General features: G+C 41.5%; 1 protein-coding gene across 3 annotated transcripts in view; it reads left to right on the plus strand.

The window, feature by feature from the left end:
- The window catches only part of rims2a (regulating synaptic membrane exocytosis 2a), a 155,580-nt gene that overhangs the window by 26,374 nt on the left and 115,905 nt on the right, over positions 1–13,301 (plus strand). For all 3 annotated transcript variants that reach the window (XM_085422585.1, XM_085422580.1, XM_085422581.1), the window contains one exon: positions 3,937–4,147. In XM_085422585.1, the coding sequence (XP_085278711.1) occupies positions 3,937–4,147 (211 nt within the window). The remainder of the gene's footprint in view (positions 1–3,936; positions 4,148–13,301) is intronic.

A 13,301-nucleotide genomic window follows, 5' to 3' on the forward strand; every position in this document is an offset into this window, starting at 1 on the left:
CAGTGTAGATCTCTACGTCCTTCCACACTGTTTCAGCTTATTAAGTATGACACCAAGGCAATAATCACAGTTTTACACTTAAATCAATGAGTGTTAATGTGCAAGAAATAATATTCGTAATATAATATACTGATATACAGCAAAAAATATCATCTGTGTGCCTTCTGGAGCATTTTGCTTGTTTTAGCTTGAACAAAGCTTTGCTACTTTATATGATGTGGTGGTAGTGCTCCCAACAAACATTTTAATGTTGAATAACCATCAGCTGACGTTTTTTTGTTGACGGTCAAATAAGTTCCCAAATGAAAGCTGAACTGACGTGGCAGATGTTACCGCGATGACGGCTCAAAGTACTTCTTCAACATTGGCTGGACGTCATTTTTAAACTTTCCAGCAAGAGAATGTTTGTGTTCAAGAAATGTTTTCTACCATTTCTGGTATGTCTTTATTGATTAGTGAAGACTCAAACTGATGATATCAGGGTTGTGTGCTCATCACACAAGAAAAAAGTTTGGGTTGATAATCGTGACAATGGGCCAGAGGGGCAATAGAAACAGTCTGATGCCTTAAGTTTAACCATTCAACAGATTAGACAGTTGTTAGACATATATGTTCTATTCTATTTGGACACAGCATCAAAATGGTCTGTCTGTGGTTTTATTTTTGCAGTTGTACAGCGAGATGTTTGACCAGGGAGATGTCATCAAAGTTTCAACCATGGGTTCTTATAAGACTTACTGTCAGAAGCAGCAACCACACAACAATGTGATAAACATTGCTGTGTGCAATTAGCTTGCATACCAGAGTATCAAGCATGCTATTGAAATGAATAAAAAACAAACCAAAGCAGAGTTTGTATGCTGCACGTAGTGGGACTGCTGTCTAGATTATTTAGCTGTAACAAAGTTTGTGAAAATCTGACACTGCAGACTTGTCAGCTCAATTCTTCTTCTGCCAATAAAGCAATTAAACTAGAGTTTAAAGTCAAACTCAAGACAGAATTGTGATATTTGGACAATCTGATTTGCACCCAGTAAGTTGCTTCATCTTGTAGAAATCAATCAATTAATCAGTAATCAATAAATCAATTAATAGACTCGCTGCTGATGTTTTAGGGTCAGCATGGCATAATAAAGACACCAGGAAGTTAGGATTCAGCTCCAGTGGTGTGTGACAAAAGAGGAATCCCAAGCCCTGTAGAGAGCTTGTAGCTCAGGCTTGGTGTTGATATGCAGACTCTGTCATACGTCCAAGCGAGAGTTTCGTGTTACGGCTGCTTATAGCTGCTCTGGTGTGGCAGAGAGGTAAGAGAGCTCCGACACGCTAGCTTGGGATGGGACAATGAGTAGCGTATGATTACTCGTCAGCAGCATCACCTATATTTGACCGAGTCTGACTGGATAAGCAAGAATGGGTACTGTGTACCAGCTGTTGGCTGCCATGGGATTCTACTCTGACTGTACATTTATTCTGTTTTACTCAGTAACTTATTTCCTGCATTTGATTAGTCTGGGATAGTTGTCTCTTTACTTTTGGGATATTTCATTTATACAGCAAGATGCATTTGGACACTGACAGTAAACTCCTAATTGTTCCCTTCTACACCACTGTATTTGATTTTGACTAAAGTTATCAACTTCTAATTAAAGTATAGACTTTCAGCTTTGATTTAAGGAATCATAATATTGCATTTACAAGTTGTTAGTTACCACCAAGTCTAGACATAGTGATTCCAGTTTTTAAAGGTTCAAAGTTATTTGACAAATATAATTACTACCATCTAAAATATCTTTAATACTTGGATGCAAGTCATTTGCAGTGATGGACTCTGAAGTCTGTTTTACAGCCACCATCAGTTACTGCTAGTTTGGCTTTAGTTTTGTGTTAAGTAAATACAACACATGCTCAGTTGGGCTCACAGCAGGTTACAGACTCTTTGTATTGGCTATCACATAAATTTTAATTGCTCTTAACTTATCTTGTTTCTTGATGTTACTTAGTCTCCTCAGTCCATTCCTTGTTTCCAAGGAACGTACCAGAATGCTGACCTGGCCTCTCCTAGGACTGCTTGTTTTTTACACCTTACAGTGACCTTGTTCAATTGAATTGCCGCATCTTTGGACCACATAGAACTTTACTCTCCTTAATCTGCCCTGAACACGATTGCACACCTGGCAATGAAACAGGTCATTAATCAACTGTAAGTCATAACAGATAATGCTATATTTTGGATAACTCTTGGTTTAAAGCTAAATGTCTTCACTGTTCTGGTGTAGAGAGGCAAACTTATGAAAGTTGCATTACTCTTTATGACCTTGACTTTGTATGCAGTATACGCTTTACCCTGCTTAAACAGGTTATTCTTGCTATGTGTTATCTGTTTTAGTGACAGATTTGCATCAGCAACTCTTTTTTTGTCCCACCAAAAAGGTTTGAGTGACTGTTAGAAGTGGTCTGTGTAAGTGACCTTGTCTGGCGCATATTTCTCTAAATGCTTGACTGTAAGGGGAGATAAGTGAGAAAAAACACAATTGTTTGTACTCTTATTTCCTTTATCCTGGGAGACTAGTCTTTACCTCTTGTATCATATTCTTGATCAATCTGTTATCAGCCCCTCTGTCAGTAAATGAGATTTGGTGGGATCTGTTAAACAAGGGTACACACTAATCTCTGCTGGTAAACACAAAAGGCTCTGACACAATTAGCCCTTTAATCCCTCGGTGGGTACAACGTGGGGCATGCCTGTGGCACTCGATCTAATGTTCAGATGGCACAGTTACTTGTGCACATTACCACACACCCACACATAGACTCGAAGTGGCGTGTGTGGACCTTACGTTTGGGCTCTAAAGGTCTAGTTGTGAGCAAAGGAAACACGTTTATCTCAAATGCAGAGCTGTATGTGGTAAAAGGATAGCTCTGCTCAATAATTCACAAGCGCTAATGAATGTTGCAGGGGATATGTGGGCTGAAACCAATTCTAATCGCCATATTATGAAGTCAGCCCAGTGTTTAGTTTCCAAGGAGACGCTCAATTGACATGTGTCATACAAAATGCATGTGAAGAGCCCGTGCTTTTTTAGGAGCCTCTGAGGACTTGTTAGGAGTTAAGCAGCCACTGTATAAGATCAGATGTAATGTACCAGTAGGAGGCCATCTATAGGACACAAGGAGTAACACAATAGAGGCAGTAGCAATGACAAATGATTGCCTGAGCATAATACACCAGAGCAGTAATAACTGTGTGTATCTGGAAGATGATTATCTAACAGTATGGCTCCGAGGTGTGCTCGGTCTCACCTTACAACGGTCCTGATATAGAAACACAGGTACAAATGATTCATTAAACGCAATGGAACCTGAGAAAGTGGAATTAAGTGATGTTCTTAAAGTTGCAAAGCAAATTTGATACCCACCCCCACCGTGTTTTAGGCGAAGCGCGATATCAAAGGAGGAGCTCAGCTTTGAAGCTACTGAGGTCATGGCGTCTGCTTTTCCTTTCAAAATCTAACACACTGCATACGTCTGAGGGTATATCACTTAGTCAGCTGACAGCAGAAGCTTTTTGTGGAAGTGTGATTTGGAGAAAAGGACTCAAGCCACGAGTCATCCAACAAGGATAATTCCAGTGTGAAACGAGTCTCCCACACTGCCACAAGTGTGCACTGGACACTCTAACAGTGCGATACTTACGGCCTTTGTTATATATACTCTATGTCAAGATTGATCATTCAGACTTATCTAATCCATAATAATAGTTTGTTTGTAGCATTTTTTCCCACTCATCCTGAATAAGACATAGCACTTCTGGAGTACAAAAAAAGGCTGTATGAGTAAAAAAAAATCAATGATATACCGATGTTCAATTTTTTAATTGGTCACCAATCCGTATCTCCTTTTTTTTTATTAACCTCTGCCCTTCCCATTTGCTTGCAGAAAATTGCACCAGCAGTTTGAGTCATATAAGGACCAGGTTAAGAAGATGGGGGAGGAGACAAAGCAGGGTCAGGACCAGAAGAGCGAAGCCCCAACCTGCGGGATCTGCCACAAAACCAAGTTTGCCGATGGCTGTGGCCACCTCTGTTCATATTGCCAAACGAAATTCTGTGCTCGGTGCGGAGGACGAGTGTCTCTGCGGTCAAATAAGGTAATGCCGTGGTTGGTATTAAAGACACACACTCCCACATGTGCTGATGCCCCACCCAGGCAATGTGGGTTTTTTTGTTTTGTTTTTCATATGTTTGTATTTAATACAAGGTTATGAAAGTTTGCTGTAAAATCATAGTCACGGCGATTGAGCCAGCAGTGTCTCTAATGGCAACTAATGTTTTTCAGATCATGATCGTGTACTCCAGTCACATGCCTTCGTTTCTAATTCTTCTTTCTCTGATGTGTTCATTCACAGCTATAGATGTTTACACGTTAACGTACAGCTCTTCCATTTGACCACTCGAGGGAGCTGTCCCTCCTTTTTCTTATCTCATAGAGGAGCCCGATGACTGCTCTCGTATAATGTGGCACTTCGATGCCCAGCTAACCACTGTACAAGACTATGCTAAAGCTTTTAGGCCTTTTAAATGTGTGTTTTTATTTGATGCCGTTCAAAAATGTGCTGATCGAGTATGTGACAGTGCTACGAGGACCTACTAATGCCACTCACAATCTCTCTCTCTCTCTCCCCCATCTTTCCTGCCCCCTCTCCCCTCTAATCTGTCTCCCCTCTTTATTTCTTTCTGCTGCATTCCTGCTCTCATGGAATTGCAACAGGAGGACAAAGTGGTTAGCAAATTATTTTTTTGTGTTTCTTGGGACTGTCTGAACACAATCATGGTTCATAAAATGCTGAGATATGCATAAATACACATACAGCAGCCAAGACAGATGGGAAGTGAGCATGAGAGGTGCTGATTAGTTTCATCTGTGAGTCATGTCAGTGTTGAAATAAAGGTTAACTAATACGAAATACATACACAGAGAGAGCCATTTTACACTAGGACAATACAAAGACTGCAGTCTTGAAAGACAGAATAGAGCAGGGGTACTGACAGCAGGCTTGTTTTCAAATAATCAGCTAAATATGATCATTTTAAAATTTTATATTTTTATTCTTGGATTGCAGTTGAAAACAATCCTTATTTTATTTTGCACGAGGTTTGGTGTAAACCTCCAGTTCATCCTTTGTCTGAAAGAGCCATTTCTTAGCTCCTTGCTTTTAAGCCAACATTCTTCTGATTTGCTGATGTTGATACCAGTGCAAGTACTAGTACTTCAACCTATAAAGGCAGCTAACTTAGACGATAGAAACAAAGCATCAATCCTATCATCTCGTAGTATCGATCCGATACTAGCAATATTAGCATTGGTATTGATACTATCGATATTTGAATCGATCTGCCCACCTCTATCTTGCTTACACATTCAGTGTCATTAATTAAATTTTGACCATGTTTAATGTGAGCATGTACCATTGTAACATTGGTAAATTTACTGGTTCTTGTATAGCAAGTTTCTACTCAATTTGAGCATTAAAAGTGCTTTCTTTATGTCTCATTCACCCATTTGCACACACACTCAACTCACATTGCCTTTGGCATGCATGGGAGCAGGGAATCAAACTCCCAACCTTCACGATTAATTTCTGACCTGGTCTACATCCTGAGCCACAGTCACCCCACCTTATATAAAGGAAAAACATTTCAGAAAAAGCATAACACATCATCTTTAAAAATAAATAAATAATAATGTGTTATTTCTAAGGCGTAGACTTTATATAGGTATAATATTTAATACAGGAGTGTCCTTTCAAGCTTAATATTGACATTCAAATTAGACCTGACCTGTATTTTAATATTTTGATTAAAATAATTTGAATTAAATAAAACAGGTAACTTTTCTAAGTTGGCGACTGTTTTTGAATTTATTTATTTTTTGCTCATAAAATACCATGCCTAGCCTCAATGTTCCCGCATCATTCCCAATATGTAATCTTCTACATGATGTAGCGCACAACACTATAGATTTACATTTGGCAATAATCTGTAAGTGTGTAATGAACTAAAGATGTACACCATCGCCGGGCAGGTCAATGCACAACAGGAGGCCATATCAGTGTACATGTATACAGGGAGTGCAGAATTATTAGGCAAATGAGTATTTTGTCCACATCATCCTCTTCATGCATGTTGTCTTACTCCAAGCTGTATAGGCTTGAAAGCCTACTACCAATTAAGCATATTAGGTGATGTGCATCTCTGTAATGAGAAGGGGTGTGGTCTAATGGCATCAACACCCTATATCAGGTGTGCATAATTATTAGGCAACTTCCTTTCCTTTGGCAAAATGGGTCAAAAGAAGGACTTGACAGGCTCAGAAAAGTCAAAAATAGTGAGATATCTTGCAGAGGGATGCAGCAGTCTCAAAATTGCAAAGCTTCTGAAGCGTGATCATCGAACAATCAAGCGTTTCATTCAAAATAGTCAACAGGGTCGCAAGAAGCGTGTGGAAAAACCAAGGCGCAAAATAACTGCCCATGAACTGAGAAAAGTCAAGCGTGCAGCTGCCAAGATGCCACTTGCCACCAGTTTGGCCATATTTCAGAGCTGCAACATCACTGGAGTGCCCAAAAGCACAAGGTGTGCAATACTCAGAGACATGGCCAAGGTAAGAAAGGCTGAAAGACGACCACCACTGAACAAGACACACAAGCTGAAACGTCAAGACTGGGCCAAGAAATATCTCAAGACTGATTTTTCTGAGGTTTTATGGACTGATGAAATGAGAGTGAGTCTTGATGGGCCAGATGGATGGGCCCGTGGCTGGATTGGTAAAGGGCAGAGAGCTCCAGTCCGACTCAGACGCCAGCAAGGTGGAGGTGGAGTACTGGTTTGGGCTGGTATCATCAAAGATGAGCTTGTGGGGCCTTTTCGGGTTGAGGATGGAGTCAAGCTCAACTCCCAGTCCTACTGCCAGTTTCTGGAAGACACCTTCTTCAAGCAGTGGTACAGGAAGAAGTCTGCATCCTTCAAGAAAAACATGATTTCCATGCAGGACAATGCTCCATCACACGCGTCCAAGTACTCCACAGTGTGGCTGGCAAGAAAGGGTATAAAAGAAGAAAAACTAATGACATGGCCTCCTTGTTCACCTGATCTGAACCCCATTGAGAACCTGTGGTCCATCATCAAATGTGAGATTTACAAGGAGGGAAAACAGTACACCTCTCTGAACAGTGTCTGGGAGGCTGTGGTTGCTGCTGCACGCAATGTTGATGGTGAACAGATCAAAACACTGACAGAATCCATGGATGGCAGGCTTTTGAGTGTCCTTGCAAAGAAAGGTGGCTATATTGGTCGCTGATTTTTTTTTGTTTTGTTTTTGAATGTCAGAAATGTATATTTGTGAATGTGGAGATGTTATATTGGTGTCACTGGTAAAAATAAATAATTGAAATGGGTATATATTTGTTTTTTGTTAAGTTGCCTACTAATTATGCACAGTAATAGTCACCTGCACACACAGATATCCCCCTAAAATAGCTAAAACTAAAAACAAACTAAAAACTACTTCCAAAAACATTCAGCTTTGATATTAATGAGTTTTTTGGGTTCATTGAGAACATGGTTGTTGTTCAATAATCAAATTATTCCTCAAAAATACAACTTGCCTAATAATTCTGCACTCCCTGTATATGTATAACATGCATTTCCCAGAGTTCTCTTAGCGCTCGCCTTCCCGTGTTTAGCCGTTAAAGTGACAGACTGCAGGCTGTGGAGGACACTGCATACCAACAGGCTCAGCAGAAACACAGAGCGACATCTGTCCAGCTGCTCCCTATAATGCCAAGACCCCCATTTGTAAGGGCTTCCATTGTTCACTGCTAGATAATAGCTGAGAGATCGGTTACCATGTTGTACAGATGGTGTTGAGTAATAACAGTGGCAGCAGGCTGGTGATAGACAGTCAGGGCAATGGCAGCTAGACCATGTGATGTGCCTCTTATCCAGTGCCAGCTATTTATCTGGTGATGCCCCAGTGTCCTGGTGTACAAGGTCACTTCTCCATACAGACCATGAGTATGGGAGTGTTACACCAAAAAGAACTGAATCATTTTGTAATGATAGGACATTCTAAAGTAATGTATGTCTATATGCACTGACATAAACACTTGATCCCAGTGCAGGTGAAAATATATGTCTCCTCTTGCTGCTCTCAGTAACATCACTATCACAGTGCTTGGCAGTGCTGTCATACTTTTGAATATTTTTTTGCAGATCTGCATGTGAAATGTGTTGCAACGCTCGTCTGCAGCAGGGGAGCAAAGTAAGCATTTATGGCAGGAAGCAGAAGTTCAGCTGACAGGGTCGGTCAGAGGGTCAGCATAAAAATAAGAAACAGAGGTGATGAGTGTGAAAAAGCAAAGAGGCGTTTTTCAGTTTTTGATGTTGGTGTGTGCTACCTCCACAACACAAACCAATACAAAAGACCACTCAGGGCATTAGTTGATCACTATTGTCATATTGAACTGATGGACAGAAGCTTTGATTACTCCCGCGCGAACAAAGGGACACATTGCGGCGTGCCTTGACGGTCTGGTGTCTAAGCTTGTGTGTCAGTGAAAGAGGTGGTGGCGGCGGGGGTGGTGAAATCTGCCCTTTTTCCATCCGTCTACTCTTTCCCTCTCTCGCAGATGGTGACAGCAGTGGCGAGAGAGATCTTGTTCTGTGAAACGCCATTGAATATTTACAAGTGTCTATGCCGGGAACAGCAAGAAGAGATATGACACGCTAGAATATGATATAGCGTAGAGGGACCGAGAGTTAAAACAGCTGGTAAAGAAGTTTAGGCGAGATGGAGGTTTTCTGCTCACTAACCCTGAAAAGCTCAATTGACTCTATGACTCTTGTAGTGTAGCCACATTAATCGCTTTATCTTATCGCAACAAGCTGAATAATAGATGTAAAAACAGTGATAAGAGTGTGTGTTGATAATAATCACTGCTCAGCAATCGTGCCAGGTAGCTTAGCCTCTACTTCAAGCAAAAAAAACTTCCGAGCAACTTTCTTTTTTTTTCTTCTTCTTTTTTTTCTGTTCTCAAAATTGGAAATGCCTTTGATATAGATAAACTGTGTGTCAGTGTTGTGAAGTCTTCAGAGTCCCTGCTTGTAGCGGTAGAGCACCCCCACCAATTTCCTCTGATGTGGCTTCAAAAAGGGCCTGAGGAATCAACAGTCTCCGGGGAGGAACTCATTTGCGATTAAAGCAACTCTTGAAGATGTTACATGTGCTTCCTGGACCCTCGACATTCCTGCTATAAAATAGAAGCGCAAGGACGACGCTACTTTGTTGGATTCTATTTCCTTTTTAAAAAAAATTTAATGAATCAAAGAAAAATTATGACTCTATAAATGGCACCAGTGAAATTGCTTTCACCATTAGAACAATGCTCCTTGATGGTGTACTACTAACTGTTTTCTGATTTCATAGAGATGCACCTTTTTCATATGTGCTGAGCATGCACGTGATGTTACAGTAGTAATGCAGTTAGAAATCCCTTTAATAAATGTGTTCCAACGTCTTGAAATATGACATAACTGACGCACAGATGCGTTTTTTCAGCTCTATGCTGTGATACTGATGCCACCTATTTATGACTGAACCTGCAGAGCTTTGTAACCTGGCTAATTATACATTTACCTCAGCTATATATATATCTGTGATAGAAAGCATGAAAAATGCACATCTCGTCATTTTTTTCTCTCCAAATGTAGCTGTACAAGGACGTTTCTGTGCTTTCTTTCATAGTAGACAAAATGCTGCTTGCACATGTTATGGGAGGAGGGGGGGGGGGGGGGCAGATTTCACATGAGGGTAGAAGCTTGGTATAGACTGACGACACCTCATCACCCGGCTCAGTTCCTCAAGTGATTTTATCGCTGTTTCGCTTGTTTTTTGTTTTTTGTTTTTGCTTTTTCTCCTCGCGTGGGTTCAACATTTTGCGACTCCTGGTCCAGCGGCAGTGTGACACGAGGGCAAATGCACGATGACGCGTTTGTTTTCCAGTCTCTTTGCGGAGGCTCTGGGTGCATTTCCAGCACAGACTCTAGTGTTCCTGTGAACGCTAACTGCGGGAGGGGGGAACAGCGGCTGTAGCTGTTGTCCGTTGTCTGCCGGAGTGTGGGAGCAGAGCTGGGACGCGTCGCATATGTAATCAGCTCTTTTAGGTCCAGCAGAGCTCTGACTCTCTGTTCCAGATGAACTCACACAGCGTTACTGCTCACCTCACATGTTTGGGTTTTGGGTTTTTTTTAATGTTTTGTTTTTTCTCGGAGAGACGCTGCTGACATTCAGTCCGGGACTGTTTGCACGGATGGATCCAGTATAACGGCACAAGCAGGAATTGAGGAATTGAGGCTTCTGTGCAGTCCGTTATCGCTTTGTTGGAAAGAATTAAGGGAATAAGGCTTCGTTGGTCGGTTTTCTTGGATCGGATGTGGCCGGTTGATCCCCCCGGTGTTATCTTCACGGTGTTTTCAGCAGCTGCTGTCCGGCAGACAGGCAGGCAACCCGGTGTCAGCGCTCGGAGCTGTCCGCGGTGCTGAAGGTCGGAATCGCTTCTTGGCTTTCAGGAGCAGAAGCCTCTGACGGTCCTCAGCACGTTATTGGAATGACTTGGAGAGACGGCTATCTTTGTCTCAGCGGCATCATGGGTAAGCTGAACGAGCTTCAGAGTGACAACATCGCGGTTTTGTTTGTTTGTTTGTTTTTTGCTGTTTTTTTTTTAACCACTGGTCATTTTGTTTGCCATAAAGGTGGCCGTTTCAGTTCAGCACTCTGGCCGAACACAGCATGTGTTGCAGCAATTTCTTTTCAGAAAATCCCAAATCAGATTCCTTTTATCCTACCGACAGTACTGCATGTGTTTGTCTCCACTGAGCGCGCAGTGCCAGTCAAAAAACAAAACCCCCCGTTTTTAACACGTTTATTTGGGTCACAGAGAGGCTGAAGGGGCTGTGGGTCTGACAGGCATCAGCCATTTTTGTGTGAATCCATACACTGGTTTTCCACAGCAGTCCCCTCCTCTTTCTTGTGTCTCTTGAACTTCAAACAAGGAGCATAAATATTCATCAAGTCTATTATTATTACTGCCGCGCAACACTAAAATTAGAAGCTCATTAAAATGTAATTCACCACGTGCAGCCAGTGTTAGGGCATGTGAATGTAGGCGCTCTCCTTGCGTTAGTATTGGCTGGAATACACACTTACAAAACAACAAAAATAATAATGACACCCTGTAAACCTTTCATTCTAGAGAAGTGCCTCAAAACTCCTCAAACTGAATATGCATCTTTAATAGGATGTAATAAGGGAAATATTGGGTGATAACCTCTGCTGAAACATGCTATGTTACCCTCCTGGTGCATTCTGTTCCCTTTCATAAGGCCAAAGTGTTCAGATCTCATCCACTCTGGACTGCAGCTGGATACTTTGTGATGCCCGTGTGCTTAAGCTGGACTCTGTCCAGGTCAGGATGTTCTGAGGAACACTTCACTACCCAAACAATGAGTCTTTAATGAGCGGTTCAGTTCACCCCAGTTCAGGTGAAGCAGGGAAACAGGGATGCAATATGATACCTATGACAGTTCATTTACTGCCCCATCAATATTGCAGCTTGTTGCTGCTTTAGCTGTAGATGAGCTTATTTTTGTCTCTATTGGGCAGCTGATATGCAACAAATTTCACAGAAAACCTCCAAATGCAATCTTCAGTTGGAATCGTGGCACGGACACTCAGCAGGGTTTCTTTATAACTGTTAAACAAATGAATGTGGCACAGATGTCACCAGAAGCTCCTCATCTCGATTTGAAATAGCATCCTGTGACGATGTTACGGATGAATGAGTGTAAAATGAATGAATCTAAAAGTGTCATTTAACGCTGGAGCTGGCTTTCTGCTTTTCTTGTTTTTTGCCTGGAAGGATACTGCTGATTCACTCTGGAGTGTTAAATAATGTTGCAGTGTCATTTAACGGCCACAAGAGAGAGCTCGGTGCTCTCTGCTTACTGCAGATCCAGCAGCTTTGTGAGGGGATGTCTCTTTCAGGAAAAAATTGAATGGAGCATGCACAACAATGTTTACTATGTAATGGACATTGCTGATGGATACATGTTGTTGTCTTTACTTGTTGGCTTATTCACAGAAGAAAAAAAAAAGGGGGGGGGGGGTGTCAAAGATAACCTCTCCTTCAAAGACATATGTGAATGTGCACTGCCAATTCCCCAAGAACACACCCACTTTTTTTGGAAGATGATATTTGCTGCTACCCTAAAAAACAAACCTTTGGTCTGATGAGAAAGTATTGGAAAGGAAATTATTTATTGATCCTGTGGCATGTGGTGTGTATTTCCCTTAATTCACTGCCTCAGTAAGCAGCCTATAGCAGGTTGAATAGAGTATCTATCTTCCAGGTGTTTTGGACAGGGTGGTAGCGCTTTATTTTTTTTAAAAAAAATTTATTTTTCTATTTTTAACTGCAGGTTCAATGACTATGAAATGTGCAAACACAGAGAGAAATGGTCCTGCCTGAGGGCCACAGCCCCCAAACCCGCTGCCTGCGCTCAGCCGTGAAGAGTTGAGCCAAAGGGAAGCGCGTGTGTTTGAGAGTCTGGAGCAGAATGGCTGCAGTGATAGTGAAAATACCTGGGGCTGTTACAGCTGCTTGACCAGTGTGTGTGTGTGTCATTGTGAATGCATTCATCTACTGTGGAGTCTTTTTGTCAATGTTCTCTGCAAATGAATGGAGGTTATAATAGTTTCCTGTCAGTGTGGGTTGAGCTCAATCTGTCTTTGGATTGCATCCCTGGATGGACTGTTAGCAGCCTTATGCTGTGTGGTGTCTGCCAGTGTGACTAAAGACAAACCAACGTGCTTCCGTTACTGTCACACATCTAGTACTGTGCTACAGCATGAGATCTTATCTCTACCGTCAAAGTTTCAGCAGATTTCTTATTTTTGGGTTGAATTTGAGAAATTTTGTATCCTTAGCTCAGAAGTCTTTGAACTGCTAAACCAGGTAGCACTCACTAGTCTCTCAAGCCCATCTATAACCTCTGTGAAACATTTAGGCAACCACAGAAAATGTCATCAGTGTCACTACATAATTTCATTTAATTTCATTCAGTGTTTTTTAGATATTGTAGATTCAGCCTGTGGAGGTTTTTCCCCTCCTCCTGTCTTATAGACTTTATAACCCTCAATTTTTATTCTGACTCAGATCCAAAGTGCAAATCAAATCCAAGTATTGA

Source organism: Rhamphochromis longiceps, linkage group LG11 (genome assembly GCF_057381845.1).
Source record: "Rhamphochromis longiceps isolate RC_006_pf linkage group LG11, R_longiceps_female_GT1.1, whole genome shotgun sequence".
Lineage (NCBI taxonomy): Eukaryota > Metazoa > Chordata > Actinopteri > Cichliformes > Cichlidae > Rhamphochromis > Rhamphochromis longiceps.